This window comes from Aphelocoma coerulescens, chromosome 4A (genome assembly GCF_041296385.1).
Source record: "Aphelocoma coerulescens isolate FSJ_1873_10779 chromosome 4A, UR_Acoe_1.0, whole genome shotgun sequence".
Taxonomy (NCBI): Eukaryota; Metazoa; Chordata; class Aves; order Passeriformes; family Corvidae; genus Aphelocoma; species Aphelocoma coerulescens.
In genome coordinates, this window is record NC_091018.1 from 9,676,251 (window position 1) to 9,698,171 (window position 21,921).

General features: G+C 44.9%; 1 protein-coding gene across 6 annotated transcripts in view; it reads left to right on the forward strand.

Moving 5' to 3' along the window:
• Positions 1-21,921, forward strand: part of DOCK11 (dedicator of cytokinesis 11) — a 79,812-nt gene that overhangs the window by 14,849 nt on the left and 43,042 nt on the right. For 5 of the 6 annotated variants that reach the window (XM_069015240.1, XM_069015243.1, XM_069015241.1 and 2 more), the window contains exons 2-22: positions 1,836-1,952; positions 2,173-2,262; positions 2,947-3,029; positions 4,125-4,194; positions 6,380-6,475; positions 9,647-9,781; positions 10,783-10,960; positions 11,400-11,479; positions 11,874-11,957; positions 12,941-13,081; positions 14,722-14,931; positions 15,260-15,382; positions 16,366-16,448; positions 17,886-18,008; positions 18,190-18,266; positions 18,776-18,960; positions 19,061-19,126; positions 19,303-19,395; positions 19,794-19,917; positions 20,549-20,670; positions 21,073-21,159. In XM_069015240.1, the coding sequence (XP_068871341.1) occupies positions 1,836-1,952; positions 2,173-2,262; positions 2,947-3,029; positions 4,125-4,194; positions 6,380-6,475; positions 9,647-9,781; positions 10,783-10,960; positions 11,400-11,479; positions 11,874-11,957; positions 12,941-13,081; positions 14,722-14,931; positions 15,260-15,382; positions 16,366-16,448; positions 17,886-18,008; positions 18,190-18,266; positions 18,776-18,960; positions 19,061-19,126; positions 19,303-19,395; positions 19,794-19,917; positions 20,549-20,670; positions 21,073-21,159 (2,367 nt within the window). The remainder of the gene's footprint in view (positions 1-1,835; positions 1,953-2,172; positions 2,263-2,946; positions 3,030-4,124; positions 4,195-6,379; positions 6,476-9,646; positions 9,782-10,782; positions 10,961-11,399; positions 11,480-11,873; positions 11,958-12,940; positions 13,082-14,721; positions 14,932-15,259; positions 15,383-16,365; positions 16,449-17,885; positions 18,009-18,189; positions 18,267-18,775; positions 18,961-19,060; positions 19,127-19,302; positions 19,396-19,793; positions 19,918-20,548; positions 20,671-21,072; positions 21,160-21,921) is intronic. The other variant, XM_069015242.1, reaches the window with a different exon arrangement.

Here is a 21,921-nt window from a genome sequence, read left to right on the forward strand (position 1 = left end):
TCTACCTGTTGGGTTTTTCAGACTCCTATTTTTCAGATGGACTCTTTCTTTTCTTATTAAATCCCTGTACAGCTCGGGTCTTGGATGATGAAGCAAGAAGTTCTCTGTGTGCAGTGGGACTGGCAGCATTTGTCACCTCATTCCCAAATCCCTCATGGCTGAGGGAGCAGGCAGCAACCCCTGGATGCTCTGTCATCCAGCCTGGGCTCTCTGCTGACTGACTTTGTCTTTCTCACTGGTAATCTGAGGAGTTGAGGTTGCTTTCAGTACTGTGAAAGAAGTGAATCGAAGTTTTCAGAAAGTGATTAAGAAGGAAACTTTTTCAGATAACTGAGCTAATTCATGCTGGATTTCTGCAGCATGGAAAGGAGACATTTTAAATGCAAAACTGAGGCAGGAGGTGTTCCCTAAGTGCATCCCAGATCCTTAGGAGCCAAATGTACAGAACATGCACAGGACCTTTGGCTAGGATTGGTTATGGAAGAGCAATGTTGACTTTTTTGCTTATCTCGCATGTCACAGAAAATGTTGAGTTGTTTGAACTCTTGGTGGTGTGGCTGTTTATCCAGTGGTGTTATACAATGCAGAGCTTTCAGTCCTCATTTGGGACTCATTTTTTTAGGCTGCAGGTTGTGCTGTGCTGTGTTCAGCAAGAGACCCTGTATTGGTCTCATCTTTAACTCCAGTCATTGTGAACAGTTTGTCCCAGAAACGCCATTTGACTGGAAGGTAACATTTGCTGCCCATGGGTAAGCATCTGATGTTTCTCTTCTGAGAGTGGAGAGCCCAAGCATGTTGTCCTGCAAGGATGTCATGTCCAGAGGCACATGACATCACATGCTGCTGGAGGGGTTTCATAAACACTGTCCATGGCAGGGCCAAGCATCAGGATTTTGGTCAAGGTTCAAAACAAGGCAAAGTTGATGTGTTAGAATTTGGTTCCTGTTTTAATGTGACCACTCCTATACAGAGTCATTGGTTGGCTTTTGGTGTGAAGTTTGGTTTTCACAATGCAGTGCTGAGAGTCTCACTCTTGCTCGTGAAATCTGAAGTCAGGTTGGGCAGCTGAGGTGGCATTTGCCTGCTTCAGAAGTTGTGTTTTTCTCATTTTGCTGAGTTCTGTTTTCTGGACTTGTTACACGGACAAAATTGGTGCAATAGGGGATGTAATGAATCTCTCCTAATAGCTTTTGCTCATGACTCCAGGGATTTTTGGAGAAGTTCCTCTTGCTTCCCTGAAATGTGAGTGAGACTAAAACTAGGCTCTAACCTTTGGCTGTGTCTGGAGTGCAATTTATGGAGAGGGCTTTCCTGTCTTACTAGAGGGATGCTGTTCTTCCTTCCATGGGCTGAGATTCTTGCTTTGGCAGTCATAGCAGCAGCCCTGCTCTCATCATTCCTAGGGGATCACAGCTCTCATCTGCTCCTCAAGCTAAACCAGCCCTGAGCTGAGCAGAGCCAGCGCAGGGGCCTGTATTTCTTCCAAGCTGTACAGATGAGCTGCTCAAATGTAAAGATGCTGGATCTTGCAGCTGTTAAAGCTATGGCCTGTCCAGGAGGCTTTCTTGCTCCATTAAGAGATTAGAGACTGGGCTGAGACAGAGCAGCACAGTGCTTAGTTTCTTCCCCTAGCTTATTACTTAAAACTTAACCCCTCATTTCCCTCTCTGCAAAACGTGCTCATCAGTGGTTACCTGCAGCACAGGAGTATTAGAGTGCTGAATAATGGGCTGTACAGTGGTCACACAGTTTGAAATTAAGCACCAGAGGTTAGTTACTGGTTATTTTAGATGTTACATATATGTAATTTTTTTCATTACCTATTTTTCCTGCAGGAAAAAACTAAAGTGGTGGAACCCTTGGACTATGAGAATGTGATCCTTCAACGCAGAGTTCAGATCTACAGTGATCCTCTCCGGGACCTCCTGATATTTCCGATTGAAGATGTATCTGTGAGTTTTCTCTGGCTGTTTCCCATGTTTGAGGCTCACTTGGCTCCCATCCTGGTTACCTTGGAAAATTTCCACCATTAACCGCATGTTATTTTTGGCTGCATTACTGACATAAAACTAGAATGACCCACTGGTGGTTTAGGCCCACCACATTTATTTAAAGTGAATGTTAAGCCCTGAAGATGGAGTTTGTGCTGAAAAAGTCTTCTTTTTCCTGCAGATCTCAATCATCGGCCGACAGAGAAGGACGGTCCAGTCAACGGTGCCAGAAGATGCTCTAAAGAAAGCTCAGAGTCTCTTTGTCAAAGAGGTAGGGGCAAAATCTGTGTGACACCTGCCTTCAGCACTTTATATCCCTTGGGCAAGATGCTCAGCTGTAGCTCCTGATCCACAGGATTACAGATCACTTGGCTTTTCCTTTGTGGGAAGCACTGCCAGACCTGCTGCGCAGGAGGGTTCTTACAGGCGTCTCATGTGCAGAATGTCTTTTCAGTGGGTGTTTTACACAGCCAAGGTGTGTGGCTTTGCATCACTTGCCTGACAAGGAGGGGATCCACAACCTCCCTGGAGCATCTGGAGCGCTGTGGGTTTGTTGTGAGGTGCTGCTCTCCACAACCATTCCCTTCAAGTGCAGTGGAACAAAAAGCAATGGTCGATGTCGAGTTAGACACGCTGTGTTTCGAAGGACAGAAAACTGGTGCTTTCCAGAAAGCAGTCTCCTCCCAGATCACTGCTCCTTTTTTCAGAGCCTTGGAGTGATGTAAATACAAAATCTGTAGCTGTGTGGCAGGCCAGATGCTGTGTGATTTTTGTCTCTGTGCTGAAAAGGTTCCTTAGGAAATTCTGCATTGCTACATGAAACAAGTGAAGCAGCTTTGCCCACACCCTTCCCACTTGTGCTTACCTCACCCTGCAGTTTGTAACTTTTCAGACTGGTGCTGGGCTTTGTTTTGCTTGGTGTAGCTTTCTAAGAGCTGTATTATTTTCCTTTCAGTGCATTAAAACCTACAGCTCTGACTGGTACGTGGTAAACTACAAATATGAGGAATACTCAGGAGACTTTCGGATGTTGCCATGGTAAGTGTTGTGCTCCCTTGGCATGCTAATGTGTGGTCACAGGACTTAGCAGGAGCAGTCTGCCCTTTCCCTGACGCCTGTTCCACAAGCAGCCTCTCCTCCAGAGGTGTGTCACTGAAGATTAGAGCCAGAGGTTTGCGTTGTCATGCTATTGCCCCTCAGCTCTGTCAGGGAGATGCCCACAATATTGTATGGGTCAGTGCTTCACATCCTATCTACCAGTGTGTGCACAGCCTCTCCATTTGGGATGAGGACGGACTGCAGCCCAGGCCTATGGCAGGATAAATAGCGTTGGCAGTGTCTGCACATCCTGACCCAGGAGCATCGTTGTCCCGCTGGGTTGATGTTGCCTATGTGCTACACACTTTGTTCCCATGCCAAGCAGATTCTCCTTGTGTCCTCAGTACAGAGAGGTTGATGTGATATTGCTGCAAGTGCTGGCAGTGCTGGGGAGTTACATACTTGGAAACTCTGGTCTGTGCCAGTGCTTCCAGCTCCAAAGCTAATTTGGGTTCTCAGACAGGCCTGTACATCTCAGATTTCTGCTGGATTTTTATTTTCTCTGTGATGGTGCCTGCTCTGTTCTCACTGCCCACGCTCTGGGCATATCTGGACCCCTGTCCAGGCTGCTTGTGTGCTGGAAGCTTGTTAAATGCTTTTTCTTCTTAATTGGATGAAGTGGGTCTGTTCTGAGGGTCTCAAGGGGATGTGAAGCAGCAATGGAGTAATACTGTTGATCAAATAATGTTAAAATTTGTGAATAATCTTGACATTTGATCTTGCTTCTTTTTTTGGTAAAGACGGAAGTTAAACTGGGGTGCTCTCTCTTTGTTCCAAAAATGCAAGTCAGCAAAAACTGCAGAATCCAACAGCTAACAAGAGAAAGCTAATTACAGACTTCTTGTGCTTAATTTCCATGAAATGCACTCAGAACTTAGCTTTCCCCAGTTGTAAGGAGCTGTAGGTCTTTTGCAGTGTATTTTCTGTGCTCTGGAGCCTGCAGTTTGGCTGTTGCTTCTGGATCCAGCATCAGCTGCTGGCTTAGACAGCCATCATGTTCCAGTCATTAAACATGAAAATATGTTGTGATTTCAGCAAATCCTTTAGGCCAGACAAGATTCCAAGCCATGTGTTTGAAATTGATGAAGACTTTGAAAAGGATGAGGTAAGGAGAAGGTTGTTTTTTTGGTTTTTTTTAATGTATTCCTGTTAAAAAGCAAATTTCACAAAGCAAAGCCAGAATTCAGTTCTTAGGAACAGTTTTCTGATGAGATGCTTTCTGCTGCGAAAGTGGGATCAAAAGTGAGGCAGTGATTTATTTCAACATATGACAAGATAATCTCTTGGAAACAAGGGTCTCCTAAGTTATCTGGAAGATTAGTCATATTTCTCATGGCTTTTTCCCTTGAAACAGAGCATCATAGGGAGAGGAAAGGAAGAAAAGAGAGGAAGGCTTCCTTCAAAAGGAAGCCAAGTAGTTAGTAAGGAAAACTCTTCACATCCAGAACTATAACTGGGCAATCTGTTTCTCAACTCTACACTGTGATTCTGGGGTTTACCACATAATCTGCAATTTTTCATCAGTCGCTTCGACCCAGCTTGTTGACAGTGTGTCAGTCCTGCTCTGTACATACTGTGCCAATGCTGGGAGGCATTTGCTTCCTCTGCAAGTTGGCATCTTTGTGCTCAGCTGGTTATAGGGAAGATTTGCAGCCCTGGAGCTCCTCTGTGGGGGTGGGCTGGGGGCTCTGCCAGTTGGGACATCTCAGATCTGGTGATTATTTTGGATGGTGCAGATGCCATGTTTCCTGCACATGTATATCGCATTTGCTACAGAAGGGATGGGCAGCACTTTTCTGTTTCAAGTACCACATGGAGATTAATCCATGCTCGTGATATTAGGAAGTTTTTGTTTACAGAGGGAAGGATTTAGTCCAGCTGTTTAAAATTCCCAGTGTCACCAAGATGTGAGGAACTTACAGAGGCAAAGGGAACTTTGTTGCAGAGCTCAAGATTTGGAGGGACTGTTTCGTGCACATTTCTGAAGTTATCGGGGTATGTCCCAGCACACCTCAGGTCTGGACTGCATTGGCTTCTTTATAAATGGAAATGTTTTGTCAAGTTTGGCCTTAATCTTTTTTTGACTATGTTGTTGGTTTGCATTACATCAGTAACTTGAGGTGCTGCCTCTTTAAAAATATCTGCTCTGGGCTGGAGACATTGCTGTGCACTGTTACCAGCATGCTTCCAAAAAAGCAAAAGGACAAAAATATGTTACCAAAATTTGGAGACCTTTCTTCTTCTGGCCAGTGTCCCAAATATTCAAACAAGAGAAGTTACTAAGGTTTGTTGTAGAAGAGTATTCCAAGTGATTTCATGGATGTTTTGACGTTTATATCTTTTGTCATGGCCATATCTAAAGGGTTCTGTTACAGTTTCCTGACAGAGCATTTGCATTAGAATCATGTAATGGAAATTCAATTAAAAAAAATCTCTTGATGAAAAAAGGCAAACCATTATAAAGGACAAATCATGGGTTGTTTCACCCAGGGAAATAAAATATCAGAAAATTTACTCTGGAAGTTTGATATGAAAAGAGTGAAAACCTGCCCTTTCATGGCTCAATGGAGGCAGGCTAGGGCTGCCTCTGCTGCTGAGTCACTGGAAGCCCCAGGATGAGATTTTTTTCATCACTCTGGGCTCTCATTTCCCTCCCCAGTGGAGGTCATGGTTAAGTATGAATAGAGAGCCATTCTCTCTTTCTGGGACCATGGGACAGGAGCAGATGGAAACCCCATCTGGTGTGCCAAGAGCAGCCTGGTTGGGTCACTTGAAACTTTGTGGTTTGACAAATGTGAAATCAGCCAGTTTACATTTCAGTTATTGGAGTTTGGTGGCTTTTGCTGAAATTTAAAATGTGAGAATGACAAAAGGAAATGACAGAATAAGTTTGGAGTTCTGCATTTTGCAACTTCCTAAACAGACCATCTTGAAAATTTCCATCTTCCCCAGGTTTTGAAATACTGCATAAGAACCAACAGGCATTGCCTCATTGCAAAATCACTGTGCAGCCCTATCAGAATAGATGTAATCTTTCTTTTTTTAAAGGTGACCCAATCTAGCCTGCTTTGCCTCTTTATTGGAAAGGGATATCCCTGATTTTTTTTTTTTTGTGATAGCACTGTATGCATAGCTGTATCTGTAACACATACGTTCTACAAGTCACTATATTGCTGTAGTTAAAATGGTATTGCTTTCCAGGGTGGACAAATCCCTTTGTCCAAGGGGAATTTCCTGTGGAAGACGGTTTACCTGACCTCCTCTTTTTCTTATTGTTTGCTGTCTTTCAGGATTCCTCTTCCCTGTGCTCCCAGAAGGGTGGTGTAATAAAGCAGGGCTGGCTGCACAAAGCAAATGTCAACAGCACCATCACTGTTACCATGAAGGTGAGTTTGGTCCAGTTACTCAGGAACAAGGCATGAGGTGAAGTTCAGCCCACATCTCCAAAGCTCCCAGGAGCAATATGGGTGGGTTTGGATGGGCGCCTGCCCCTCTTGTATCCCATGATGGACTGGAAAACCTGGTCTGGCAACAGTTTTTGACCCTCCCCTGCCCAGCATGTAAGACTGATGCACTTTGGACCACGACAGGCGGGCTGACCAAAAAGGTGAAACACGTTCTAGTAAAGCAAGATTGTTGTCTAGATGAGCAGCTGAGGCCCAGGAGGGGAAGGCAACTGGGATAAGTGAAACAGCTGCCCTGCAAAGATAGCTTTCTGAATTGATAGTTTCCTTGCTGGTTGGAAATGTGTAGAGAGGCCAGCTTTAAATTAAAATGATAAATCTTTGCTTTTAAAACAGGGGTGATATTACTGCAGAGATGTAGCATTACTGACCTAAAAGCAACAGCTGCCTTGTCTCCTGTTCTCTGCTCTTCGTCATCCGATGTGACATTGCTCAGACTGTACAGAGATTTTTAATACTTCCACAACAGGTTTTTGCTATGGCAGTGAGCTTGTCTGCTGTCCCACCATGCAGCTGCCTTGTTACAGCATAGAGAGATTGTTAGGGAGTTACGCTCAGTGGTACAGCTGAGAGATGGCTGCAGCGAGGCTGCTTTGTAAGGATATATTAAAAAAACTCAAAAAGCCTAATTGTTCCAAGGCTTGATTCAATGAGTTATGCTTTCAGGAGAAAAGGAACAGGACTGTTATTAGGGCTAATTTTAATTTGAGTTTTAAAATGGGCTTGAAGGCGATAGACAGAGCAGGATTTTCTGATCCTCTGCTTTTCCAAAAGTTAAAGCAACTTTTTTTCCTGAAACTTCTGGAGGAGGTATCATACATGCTCAAAGTAATCAGTTGGGTCTGTTCTAGTCTGAACCTCTGGTGGTATTGGTCTCAGTGCCCTGCACCTCAGACCTGCCTTTCAGAGACATTATCTGAACTACACTGGCTTCAGTTCAAATAATAAGATCCAGAGTCTCCAGTGAAACTCTGATACCAAGGTCCTGAGAATCAGTAGCCATTCTCTTTGCTGTGTCTTACAAAACATGTCTAAGGCATAGGTGAGAAAGCTGAGGACTTCGACCATCTTCAGCCTTGTCACTACTTGGAGATGCTGCTGTGATATGTCCATCTTGTGAATGCTGGTTCTTTGACTGCTGAGTTGTTGGTGCCTCACACTGTTGCTAAGCGTGTGCAGAGGGTGTTTTGTGGAGAGCTGAACCACAAGCAGACTCATTAGGCTAAAGCTGCAACTCTTTATTTCAGAGCAGCCTTTCCTTTGCGGAGAACTGCCCTGGTTTGGCTCAACTCTCCCTGTCTGGTTTGCAGCATGTTGGTGGCCTGCACTGCAGCCATGGCATCAGGATTGTCCTTTTGTCATTCTCTGCCCAAATGCACTTCCCCAGTTCTCTAGCCATCCCTCTGCAATCTCAGTGCTCACCAGCAGCACCTGTAGCCTGATCAGAGGGGATGTTCCCTCTGCTCCCAGGTTTTACAATGGCTACTGATTCTCAGGACTTTGGTATCAGAGTTTCACTGGAGACTCTGGATCTTATTATTTGAACTGAAGCCAGTGTAGTTCAGATAATGTCTCTGAAAGGCAGGTCTGAGGTGCAGGGCACTGAGACCAATACCACCAGAGGTTCAGACTAGAACAGACCCAACTGATTAATTTCAAATGATCATCATCTTCTGACAGTGATTTCTGTCAGCAGTGCTTGCACGGGGGGAAGATCATAGGAATAGTGTTTGCTGTTTGATTACGCATTTACTTTTGAACAGAGTTCAGCAAATGCAAGCTGTTTAGCATGAAATCCCATAACCACAAGGGATATCAACCCTGTAATATCTAGAGAGAGATCTGTCATGCGTTTCTGTAGCATCCACTGCCAAAATTCCTGAGATTGCTTCAGTGAAATGCTAAATCAGTTTTTAGGCTGGATTAATGCTTCACATCCTTAGCTTTCCATGTATCTTTATGTTCTGTTAAACTAAAGGTTTAGTTAAATCTTATAAAACTTAGTTCAACAACCTGTGGAGCATCTCTGCAGCTAATTAGTCATCCAAATGATGCCAGAGGTTACCTCTCAGAAGGCATGTGTTACAGTTCAGTGTGCGAAGCTCCCTCCCAGTTCTCTGCAAGCGAGTAGGTTTACTGAACATTTGCTGGTGTCAGTAATGATAGGAGCAGGAAATTACTTGTAATCTCCCATGTGGGATGAAAAATGCTGTGTTTATTCATAGATCTTCCAGATAGACAGAACAGTAGAAATACTTGCAGTGCTGCTTGTCCTGGCTTCCTTCATGATTCTTCTAACACAGATACCTAACAACTGTGAAATACACCCTGCTCCTTACAGCATATGATGCTACCACAACTGCTGCCAAAATGTTCTCCTGAATTATAGTCCAGTGGCTTCTGGCTGACAAGCATGAAGAAAGATGTTCAGAGATACTGGAGAGGTTTTTTTCTTCAGGAAAATCAGTATTACAAACACAGGAACACTTCTCCCAAAGTTACTGTTTTTTGATGTAAGAATTGAATGCTAAGCCAAAGCCAGTTTATGAAAGTAGGTTTGTATTAAATAACCCAAACCCAAAGCCACAAAAAACCCAGGCAGTTGAATGGACTGCATTGTCCCTTGGCTTGCATTTGAGTGCTAGGGATTTCCACATGCCTGTTCCTAAGTCTTCCAGACAGTTGCTTTGCAATTCTAACTGAGGTCTATATGAAAAAGACTCTGAAAGTACCTGCTCTAGGGTGAGATGGGTCTTCAAGTAAGGTGCTGATCTGAATTTACCGTGCAGCACTACTTTGTAAAGATAAATAAGGCTGGAGTCAGCTGAGAGATGAGCTGGAAGCCCTGGGGCTTTAGATGGGCAAACTTATAACAACAACAAGGGTATTAAAATTAGAGAAGGTGATGGAAATCTCTCTTTGTAAAAGCAAACCGTATTCAAATGGGTGAATCTGCAACACTCCAGGGTCAGCAGTGTTTTGTGTTACAGTATTGTCTCAATAGCAGGGAAGGCAGATATGGAAACCATGGCCATGGTTTGTGATATACAGCAGAGTGAGTACTTGCCTGAGCAAGAATTTGTGTTTTTACAGGTATTCAAGAGGAGGTATTTTTACTTGTCACAGCTCACAGATGGCTCCTATATTCTGAATTCCTACAAAGATGAGAAAATTTCAAAAGAATCCAAAGGCTGCATTTTCTTGGATGCTTGCAATGATGTGGTTCAGGTAGGTGTCCTTTCTGTGTGGCTCTGCATGGATTTACGGATTGCAGGCTCCGAGATAGGCCTGCTCTCTCAAGTTCTGAAGGCATGGAATTGCAAACTAACCCAAAGCTGATCAGCTAAACTGATCAATGGTCCAGTAAGTAAATGATATGACTTTGTCTGGGGCACCTTCCTCCTCTATTTGCTGCTTGCACCAGCTTCTTGTTTCTTAAGCTATATCTTGATAAGTCCTTGCAAACATGCAGTCCTTTGGAATTTAGGACCTGCTCAGGCCTCATAAGGTTTTAGGAGCAGGTATTTGTACAGGTCTAAATCCTGGGTTTGCTTAGTTGTGCTAGAGTGAAGTGCAGCAGTGGATTGTTGCTCTGCCTCCTGCCCCTTGCTGTCTCTGCAGAAGCTTCAAGCACTGAGTGTGATGCAGAGCAGCTTAAATTACCCCAGTGGTTTGCTTCAGCATGGATGAGTCAGAGCTGTGAGTTTCCATTTATCTTTCTGAACACAGTAAAAGCAGTAATGCACACACCTCAGTGATGTATGGGATGTACTTCCCAAGTTGCATCAGATTTGCCTTGGCTTCTGGTTGGAAAATGCTGTTTTAAAGGCCAGCACAGCTCCAAAAAGCTGCATTGTACCACTTGCTTTTTTAAGATTGATGCCTCTAAGTGTCCCGGAGTACAGCCTTACTTACCATGCCAGACAAATCCAGTTCTTGGCTTCTCTGGGTAAATATTAAAGGTCTGATGACATCAGAAGGAGATTGTTCTTGCTCCTTGGTGCAATGTTTGTGTTTCAGTCTGACTTTCCTTCACTCAGAGTAGCTGGCCATGCACAAGCCACTAAGCCCTTTGTGATTGCAGCAGGATTGTTGTGTCAGGGAGGGTGCCTGCCTTGTATTTTGTGGTATTTCAGCTTAGGATGTTTTCCCAGAGAGGAGCTGTGTGGCAGGTACTGTGCTGGGTTGTTGCGAAAAATGTAATATAAATCTCTTGTTTGTTTGTTCAGTGTCCCAAGATGCGCCGCTATGCATTTGAGCTGAAGACAATAGACAAGTACAGCCACTATCTTGCAGCTGAAACTGAGCAGGAGATGGAGGAATGGCTGGTAACTCTGAGGAAGATCATTCAGAGCAATACTGAGAGTTTGGTGCAAGAGAAGAAGGATGCTGTGGAATCTGTGCAAGGTCAGTTTGCAAACAAACACCTACCTTCTCCAGCAGGATGCAAGCAGTGTGCCTGGAGAAGTGTATACTGTACTGTATTTAAAGCAAGAATTGTGGCTGACATGCAATATCATGCAAAGGGGCTTTGTACAACACAGATGATAGTCTGAGGAATAAAAGTGAAGGGAAATGTGACCCTTCTTCTGGGTGGGAAATCCATGGCAAAGTTTCAAGGCTCCTGGAAAATTGGCTCTGTGCTGAAGTTCTGCTTTGGACAGACCTAGCAGACTGTAATAGTACACTTTGATACTGGTAATGCACGGAAAAATCTTATTCTCAAGGAATGGAAAAGTCTCTCTAAACTGTTTCTGTGCTATTGTTAGCAAATAGTGCAGGATGCTTTCTGGCAGAGCAGTGCTCCTGCAGTTGTTTTGAACATCTGTTTCTTGTGTCCTTGCAGATGATGAATCAAGCATGCAGGGAAAGTCAGAGAACATCCTGGAGAGCCTGGAGAGAAGCATGCATCCAGAGCTGATGAAGGTATTGTGTTTGCAGGATTGCTCTCCCCACCCACAGCTACTTCTGTCCAGCTTATCTGTGAGAGGGGTTTTCTGCTTTCTGTATCTCCAGCTCTGACAGAGCTGAGCAGGCACCAAATCCTGGTGGGGTCTCTGTTATGCCACCTGTCTGTCTCACAGATGGAGCCCCATGGTTTGAGGCTGCATGTTCCTCATCTCCAAGTGTGGTTGCAGCTTCTGCCTGCTTTTTCCTTCAGCATAGCCACATCTCTGTACTGTCAGTGCTTTGCATCAGCTCATGTATCACAAAGGCAACCTGAAAAATAATTATTTTGTTTTGATTCAGTTCTTTCCCAAGATCGAGTCTTGGCCTCTGTGTGGCCAGGCACTAATATTCATGCCTTCCTTTGTCTTAGTATGGAAGAGAAACAGATCAACTAAACAAACTGAGCAGAAATGATGGAAGACAAAACATCTTTTCTTTTGACCCAGAAGTCCAGGTAAACATTCCCACATTTGCCTCAGTGAGTTTTTGTTCACTGTGTCATGCCTCCCTTGTTCCCTTGCATGGCCACAGCGTTTGCCTGCAGAAGCAGCATATTTTCCAGGAGAACAGAAGTGCAGCCCATATTCCTGTCAGTGAGAGCAGAATGAGATGTCAGTGCTCAGGTGATAGCTCAAATACAGGGTGTATGCCTGGTGCTAAGGAAACTAGGAGAAACTAGCAGTAGAACCTGCAACATACTTTCTTCATGAAAAGAAAATAAGGGAAACAAAAATACCTGCTGGTATTTAGAGGTGTTTGGTAGCTCTGTCCCCAGTCCCCAGCACAATGGATTTGTCAAAGGCTGAGGTTCTTTGGTTGCACATGTGCCTGCTCTTGAAGGAGGGTAGATGTGGAGGCACAGACTAGGCGTGGGTGTTCTGGATTAGGGAGGAGGTGATGGTAATCAAGTCTGTTTGTATTCCCCCGCCAGACAGTCTTTGCTGTTTCTACCCATGCCAGTTACTGCTGTGCAGCTGGACATGCCTTCTGCTTTGAAGTGTTGCTCACAAGCCCATGTGTGCCTTCTCTCTATTTCAGGCACAGGGGCCATCTCTAACCTAGTCCTACCTTCATGGTGGAAGATACTTTTCTGATTGTAACGTTGTCTTATGTTCCGCTTTCTTCCTCAAGCTCTAAGTGGTGTTTGGGAAGATCCCCAGGGTTACAGCAAAGCAGGAAGGAACTGAAATCATTCTGAGGTTTAGTTTGCTGTGTTCTACAAAACAGGTTGCTAAAAATTGATACACACCCATGAATTCATGTCTTGAATACCTTTGTGTAATATCACCAAATGGCACTCATTTGTGAATGTCTTGTACCTTTCGGACCACTTTAAAAATTGATTAAGATAGTATTGGCCGTGATGTGATCCCTTAACATTATTTAGGGGGTTGTTTTCTTTTTTAATGAGACCAGATTTGTTTGTTTACTGTCTAGAGACTCGATTTCTCAGGGATTGAGCCAGACGTGAAGCCTTTTGAGGAAAAGTGCAGCAGGCGCTTCGTGGTTTGCTGCCAGGACTTCTCCCTCAATCTCCTTGCTCAGCTGAGCGACACAGCAGAAGAAGGACCCACCAATGTAAGGGGAACTCCAGCATGTCCTGCTTTGTCTTCTTTCCTCTCACCAGCAATAAAATACCTTAGCAAATTAATCTGGGAGGGGTAAAACAATCCCATTTTGCCATGAGGACCACTGGGACCTGGACAGGCAGTGACTGCTGGCCCAGAGTCATTGCAGGATTTGTTTGCCTTGGTATTTTGGTGTTCCAAAAACATGTTTGGGGACAGGGTCTGTGTTGACATGCCTCTGCCTGCGAGGATCTGGGACTGCTGGAAAACCTGTGGTTCCGGGGCGCAGGGAATGGGGAATATGTGTCTGCCAAATTCTGCATCTCTGTGAAAGTCCTGTTGGTAAATGATTAAGCTCCATCTCCAAACCACTCACGGCTGTGTTTTATTTCATTTCCCTTAATGGCAGGGGATTTCCCTGTTCTGGAACCTTCTTCTGACTCTAACTCTATTCACAGCCACTTTATTATATGCATTTGTTATTGTGCCAAAGGTGTGCCTTAGCCTTAAAACTCTTGTATTTTCTGAGCTTCTGATGTTTGTAGACAGCTATTACATCTCACCTCAGCCTTTGTTCTGTTGGGCTGAACAGACCAGTCTCCTCTAGTCTTTTCTCCCAAAACAAATCCCTACTGTCATGTCCTGCTCTTGCTCCTGCTCAGCCCTTTCTGAAGGAGTGCAGGGTAGTACGGGAGGCAGAGGCACCAGCACTGCCTCGTCTCTACTGATACTGCCCTCTCTGATGCCTGGTAGAATCACAAAGGCTTTTTTGTGGTGGTTTTATATTGGGAGCTCACAGCTCTGTTACACAACACCAGGCTCAGTAACTCCCAGCAGATGGATGCATCGCTAATAGCAAAGATTCTTGTTATCCATCCTTAATCAGGTCCAGAGTGAGACCTAATCAGCACGTTTTCGGCATTGATGTAATGCCTCCAAGTCATGCTGTAATGTCTTGGGCATGCTACCGTTTTATCTTCAGGCTTGCATTTTTATCTTTCCACGGATGCACAGCTACTAGGATGTTTGAATTAAAAATACATGAATTATTGCTTGCCACTTGCTGGGTGCTATCAAGGTCAGTAGCTACAAAGGAGTTGGCAGATTTTGCACATGCATTTCCTTAGCAGTGTCAGCCTTATATTTGAGCTCTCCCGGCTGGGAGAGCTAACTTTCCTCCTGGGATAGCATCTGAGGAGATTTTTGAGTGTTACAGTTGAGCCATCCAGAGCTAATGGGCTTTGGAAAATATATATAGTGATCTTTAGCAGATGATCATAAACACTCTTAAGCTGATTTCTTTCTCATTGCAAAACGATAAACAGCTCGGATAAATTGAGTTCATATTTTCTTCCTGACTTTATAGTTTACCACTTACGTAAAAAATATATGGATTTCATTCTTTATATTTCATACAACTTTGTTCAAATTGACTAGATCAAAAGAAGGTGCAGAAAAAAATGGATCTGTATATTTATAAAGCAAATAAACATGGATTATCTGTTCATTAAAATGCTGGTGTACCAAACTAAAGGAACAAACAGAAGCAAAAGGTTCCCAGTTTCCTTATCAGGGAAAGCAATGCATGTTGATACTCTTGAGCCTGTGCCCTGCATTTTTTATGACACACATATTCAATAAAATTTCCAGGTTGAGCCCTTTTTCCTAAGTTTGGCATTATTTGACCTGAAAAATAATTGCAAGATTTCAGCTGACTTCCACGTGGACTTGAACCCTCCATCTGTCCGGGACATGCTGCTGGATAACTCTGAGCCCAGAACAGAGGGCACCCAGGGACATTGTCCTGTCCAGAGCCTTGTGCATGGGATCCCTGAGTCCTGCCTGCGCTACATAAAACGGGTGAATATCTCACTTTCTCCTCATTCTGTGTCACTGCTGAGGCTTTTCAATGACTTTGGAGTTCTCCACTGTGTTGGTATCCAGAAGCCAGCTTTTCTCTTGCGTTTTGGTCAGTGTTGAAGCTGCCACGCAGGGCTCACTGGCAGTGACAGGTAAAGCGCCACAGAGAGTTTTCTAAGACCATGCTCAAGCCTGGTGGGCCCCTGTGGTCCATCACCAAGGCAGGGTCTGTGTGGGTTGTGGAAAGGGGCAGTGGGATGATCGGGGCCAAACCCTGTGGTGCACATCGGGGTCCTGCTGTGTGACAGTTGCTGCTTCTCTGTTGCAGGGGGTGTTCTCTGTGACCAACCCACACGCAGAGATCTTCCTGGTGGCCCGTGTGGAGAAGGTGCTGCAGGGCAGCATCGCCCACTGTGTAGAGCCCTACATGAAAAACTCGGACCCCGGGAAGGTAATGGGTGGGGCCATGGGAGTATCAACTGAGTAGTGCTGTCTGCTGCTGCAGGAAGTAGTGTGGGCTGAAGCACGGGTTGTTCTGCAGCTCTTCAGTTTCTTTCTGGCAAATACAGTCTTTGTCCATTCTATTTGCACTGTTCCCAGGCTGGCTTCAGTTGGGCTGTCCTGGGAGATTTTATTCCTTCCCCTGGAAAGAGGCAGAGGATTTTTAGAAAGCCAAGCATTTGGGGCCAGACCTTTCCCCATTGCACTTCAGCAAGCCAAAGCCTGGGCTGGCAGGAAAAAGTCGGACACTTCATCCCCAGAATGAAGTGTCTGCATAGAATAATAGAATCCTTTATCTTGGAAAAACCCTGTAAGATCATTGAGTCCAACCATTAACCCAGCACTGTCAACCCCACCACTAAACCATGTCCCTAAGCACCACATCTGCATGTGTTTTAAATACCTCTACCACTTCTCTGGGCAGCCTGTTCCAATGCTTGACAACCCTTTGAGTGAAGAAATTTTTTCCTGACATCCAAGGGAGAGGCCCTGCTGCTGCATCAGTCTCTGCATGCCAGGTGGAGCTGATGCTGCCTTGCTGCAGGCAGTCAAGAGTAGTTCCTGAAAAGTCAATTATAGAATATCTGGTAATGATGGCATTCCCTTGGCACACTTTGTAAGTATGTACAGGATGAGCCAATTGCAGTCAGCTTTGGAAAAGAAACTAATACCCTTTGGCAAATAGAGCACTAATAGCCTGATAGTTTAATCCTGAGGAGGTTTAACGTGACTGCCCACAACATTTGCTATTGCTTTGCAAAGTAACAGCTGTAGGTGGTGTTAAGTGACAGACTGATGTCTGTCAGCTGTGCTGGTGCCTGGGGAGAAGATGGAGAGATGCTCCTCCGTGGAGACTGCAGCGCCCTTCACTCCTGTTCCAGCGCAGCATCAAAGTCCTGGCACACACTGACCTGCCTTTCTCATGTTTTGCAGACTGCCCAGAAGGTCCATAAAGTGGCCAAGCAGGTGTGCAGCCGTTTGGGGCAGTACCGGATGCCCTTTGGCTGGGCTGCCAGGTCAGTGCCTTGGGCTGGGCCGTGCCCTCGGGCTGGGCTCTGCAGTAGTGGAGAGCTGCTGCTGAGAGTGATCTGGGATATGATTGGGCAAAGGGCCAAGCGACTGAAGTCAGTGAAGTTGCAGCTGAGGGCAGAGCTTGGCTCCGACTCCCAAGAGTGCTTTCTGGGCCAATCCCAAATCTTTATCTAGAATTAGAAACAAAATACTGAAAAACAAACAGTGCTGGGGCTGGGAAGGCAGTAACCTTCCTACTGACCTGTAGCTACTGCTACCAGGACAGAACATTCCTGGGGACAAATGTACACTATCCTATGCTACCAAGGGAATCATTGCAGAAATTCCCTCCTGGCATTAGCCATTGCTAGGGACAGGATGAGAGCAGAGGATGTCCCAGCCTGGCAGTGGCAATCACAGGGGGTTTGTTTTCCATCTTAAATTCTGCATTAATTAATGTTCTTGGGAATGGCTGAAGGTAGTGATCCCATTCCCTTGCTGTTGTTTTACTGGGACTGATAAGTATGTCAGTGCTAACTTTCTTAAATCTCAGTCAGAAGAAGACGTGAAGGCAAGATCATCCACTGCCTCCTAGTGCTAAATTGCATTTCAGTGCTGACAAAAGGGACAGGAATGACATGGGAACACAGAAGGCTGTCACAGTGGGCTGGGATTTGGGGGTATACCAGTTGCAATGTGTATTCTTGAACTGGATGTTCCTGTGACACTGGCTACTCATCTTTGAGGTGGTGTTTTTGGGATGCAGCTGGATCCTGGGAGCCAGTAATCAGCCCTCTTCCAAGTGGTGCCTCGCTCTAATGGTGGGCTCTGGCTGGGTAAAGTGCTGCCTTTGGACACCAAGGGGCTGAGTGGTCTGCTGCAGGGAGCTTGTGGGTCTCAGACCAAAGTGTTTGCATAGAAGGGGAGTGCAGATGCTTTAATGTTCTTATTACACACAGACACCCTTTATTTTCAAGGGTAGAGGTGCTGGTATTCATCCAAGGCAGAGTCCAGTCTCCTGCTCTGGCTTCAGGAGGAAGCTGATGTGTGTCCCCAAACTGGTTTTTATTGTACACTCCTTTCCTAGGAGGATTTCTGTGCTCTGACCCCATATGCAAGTGGTGCACTAACACTTGGTGTTAGTGGGAGGGGATGGAAGAGTGTTCATGATTGTGCACCAGGCTTCAAATGGGCTGTGTCCTTCTGACCTGGCTGGATAGAGCGAAATTGTGTGATGTCCCAAGTGATTTCACGTGACACGTTTGCAGGCCTGGGTGGGGTCTAAGCACCACATCGGGTGGGAGAGCATCAGGTCTGTGGTATTCGGAGCAGTCACAGGCCAGTGAACCTCTCACCTGATGATCTGCCTTTCAGATGTGTCAAAGACCTCAGTGTCTGTATATTTACCAACATTTAGAAAATACACTTCTTGTTTTCTGCAGACCAGTTTTCAAAGACTCCCAGGGCACTCTTGATGCTAATGGAAAATTCTCACCTCTGTACAAGCAAGACAGTGGCAAACTCTCAAATGAAGATATGCTGAAGCTTTTAGCAGAGTATAAGAAGTAAGTGTGAGAGACTGGTGCAGGGGCTGGGCAGACATTTTAACATACATTTTTAAACAGCTAAGTGTAAGCATGAGATTACAATTTCTAAAATACTTGGAGGGTAGCAAAAAATGCTGATGATGTGCTCAGCACCTGAGCTTTCAACGTTCACACTCTTATTCCTTTCTCCCTAACACAGACCAGAGAAGACAAAGCTGCAGGTCATTCCAGCCCAGTTAAATATTGTCATCAAAGACATCCCGCTAGACTTCACAAGTAAGGATCATGGATCTTAACATAAATGCTGATGGCTTGAGCCTCAGGACTTAATGCTTCTAGGGGGGATTTTGCTGTTTCATTAACAAGAGTATCTCGGGGCTGCAATGAGAAATGAGTAATTCAGCACAACCACTGACTTCTAAGTCTTTCTGATGCATTGTGTGGAGGAGATGTGGCCCAAGTGCAGAGATTTACTTGAGGGATTTGTCTGCTTTATAGTTTGGCCATCACATCCTAAATCCAAAGGAAGACAGCTGCCTGCTTTTGCACCAATCTCATAAGTTATTTTTGATCCATAATATTGTAGGGCTTTACAAACATGGTCAGTGTAATTCTTTACCTTGCATTTAAAGAAACTGAAGCAAAGAAATTACTTTGCTGAAAGGATGTGTTTAGTGTCATTCAGTGGGCTTTTGGCAACTCCTGTCACAGGTTATGTAGGCTAATCTCCTGTCCAAAAGGCTTTTCTAGTGGACCTAATTTTTTCTGTTCTTACCCTCTTCCAGATTGTTTCACAGCTTCTTTCATTCCTATAAAACCTTTTGGGAAGGGCTTTGAGGACATTGCAGTTGAAGTGGAGGAGCTAGTCCCAGAAGTTGCAAAATACTGTTACCCCTTCACTGTCTACAAAAACCACCTCTATGTCTACCCCTTACACTTGAAGTATGAGAACCAGAAGGTGTTTGCAAAGGTGAGTGACCTGGGGAGTGATGTGGGGAGTGACCTGCAGCCAGGCTTGATGTGGGCCAGGGTGGTGCTGCTGCTCAACATCCTGTTCTCCCCCATTTCAGGCAAGGAATATTGCTGTCTGTCTTGAGTTCAGGGATTCAGATGAAGTTGATGCCAGGCCATTAAAGGTGGGTTAATGTTACCTGTTAACAGGGCTGCTATTTGACCACTGCTGTATGTTCTGTACTAGCCAGGCTGAGCAGGGCAAGAGAAAAGCACTGAGTGTCCATGATCACTGGTTTAATTTGGCCAGCTCATTTAGGGTGGCAGGACCCTGAATTCAGCTCTTCATTTGTGTTTCCAGTGCATATATGGCAAACCTGGAGGCCCTCTCCTGACCACAAATGCATACGCTGCCGTGCTGCATCACAACCAGAGCCCGGAGTTCTATGATGAGGTAAAAACAAAATGTGGGAAACAGCAGATTTTCCTGGATGCTACAATGCCAAGGGGCTTTTCAGGATACCTCTTTTTCAAGGGCTGGGTGAATTATGGGTAAAGATAATTACCAGCCATTTGCTTCATCAGAAGGGCTCAGCAAAGCCAGAGCCTTTGTCAATTTTTAACATCAGTTTGTTTTGTGCTGTCTTTACTGTCATGCTTTGTGCACTCCAATCACACACTTCCATTAATAAGTAATGTTGCAAACGTGATGAAAATGTTAGGAATTATTTAAGATTAGTATGAATGTGTCTTGTGTAACTGCATACAACATAATACTTGTGAAATTAAATAGAACTAAAATACTACTCCACAACTAAAAATACAGTCTGATCTATCATGATATCATTTTAGATTAAAATTGAGCTTCCAATTCACCTCCATCAAAAGCATCATTTGCTTTTCACCTTCTATCATGTCAGCTGTGAAATTAGTACAAAGGCAACATCGAAAAAACAAGACACCGTTGAAACTCAAGGTATGTTCAATGCTTAAATTACTTCTGTTGGAGTGTAAAAGGCCAAGATAAGACAAATGTAGGGACATGAAGAAAATATGTGATTAACATATCAGGCTATCTGAATTTTCTTTTCTAAAAGCAACCTAATACAAAATTGTGGGTCTAAAATGGAATAAACTCAATGTTTTGAGTTTATATTAAAACTCAAATTTTTGCTGCAGTCTGACAGCTCTTTCTATATGTTCCTGACTTGCACAAATGTCCTATTGTCAGGCAAGTCACCAGTAAAAACTTGCTGTGAGATCAGGGTCTTGGGGGCTGATCCTACCAAGACTAAGCATGTGCACACCTGGGTCCCACTGGTTGAGAAGCCTCTCCCTTCATCCAGTCCACAAAGGATCTTCATCATGGTGCACAGCCATGGCTCACGCACTATTCCTGTCCCTCAAACCCACTCCCGGTCTGTGTTGTGTCTGAATTTTGTTCACCGGGTAAAAGGTGCTTTAATGACACTGACGTGGTTGATCCCTTGCCGAAGCCACTTGCACAAGTGCAAGTTTGGACTTCTCAGTATGAGACAGAGCTCTTTTTGAGCTGAACATGTACCCCTGTGTGTCTGCTAAATCTGCTGCCCTGGTTGCCTCTGCAGTGGGATACGCCTGGGTGCCGTTGCTGAAGGACGGGCGGATTGCCACCCTGGAGCGGCATCTGCCGGTTTCATCCAACCTCCCACCTGGATACCTGGGGCTTGGAGACACAGAGTCACGGAAAGTAGGAAGGCCATTTAAAATGGGCTTAAATGGAAAAGGAAGAGGAAAGTTGAGCTTTTCTTACCACTGTAAATTCTGGGTTTCTGTTGGTGCTTTGCTCAGCCCTCTACTGCAGGGCACCCTCCAAAGCTTAAAGTTCTTAGGGATGGGAGACAGGACAACTTGAATTCCACTTTCTCTGGTTATGCAGGTTGCAGAGGGTATTTCAGTGGCAGGTTGGGCTGTTGCAGATGGCACAGGGCAGGAGAGTGAGCCTGTGCTCTGTGTGCTTGGGAAGGTGGTGTTTGTGCTGGGGGTGAACCCCTTCTTCCACCCCAGCCGGTACCTTCTGACCAGGTGTCTGCACAGAGCCACCTTCTCACCACAGTCTGAAACCAAGTACTTGAATGTTGTCTGTTCACAGCAGCCCAGCATGGATGCAAAGTGGGTGGATGGAGCAAAGCCACTGTTTAAAATCAGAATCCATTTGGACTCAACCATTTACACCCAGGTAAGTCAAGCACCTTAAAAACTTCCAGCACAAATGCAAAGGAAGGGACTGCTGTCTCTCTACTACTGCTAAGCCATAGGTGGTGTGGGACAGAGGGCTCTGGTACTTGGTTTGCAAAGCAGCACTGAGGTACTTCTGAAGCAGCATGACTGGGATTACTTGCAGGGATCTGCTCCTTGACTGGATGGGATGAGATAATTGTGTGACTTGGGAGAATGAGCCTAGGGAGAGGCTGATGTTTCCTTGGCCAATTGCACTATAACTGGCAGGACCAGGGAAACATTTGAGCAAATGAGCTGCTTCGATGATACAAAAGAGAGAACTGGTAGATGTGAGAGGTTTCCCCACACTGTAGAATTTTTAAAGTTGAAAAGACCTCTTAAGATCATCAAGTCCAAGTTAGTATTAGATGTTTCATTAAGTTTTTTAAAAAAAAAGTTCTCTGACAACAGCAGACAAAGAAAATAACAGTCCTGGTTTCCCTCTGAAAGCAGTTCAGGCTATTTTACCAAGTCCTAGTATGTTCTACTGTCTTATGGTAGTGGTGGACTTCCATAAGTTTCACATGACATGCAGCAAAGATCCCCAGCACATTCTCTGGGACACCTCCTGTCAGCACTGCTGCTGGGGGAAATGCCCTTGGCTGGCTGTCATCAGCTACATTAACGTTTAGAGAAAACATCTTTCAGCATCTGTTTTGGAGGTTAACTGATTCTGTACAGCACTGAGAGCAGCACAGTCGTTGTGCTTCCTACCAAATTA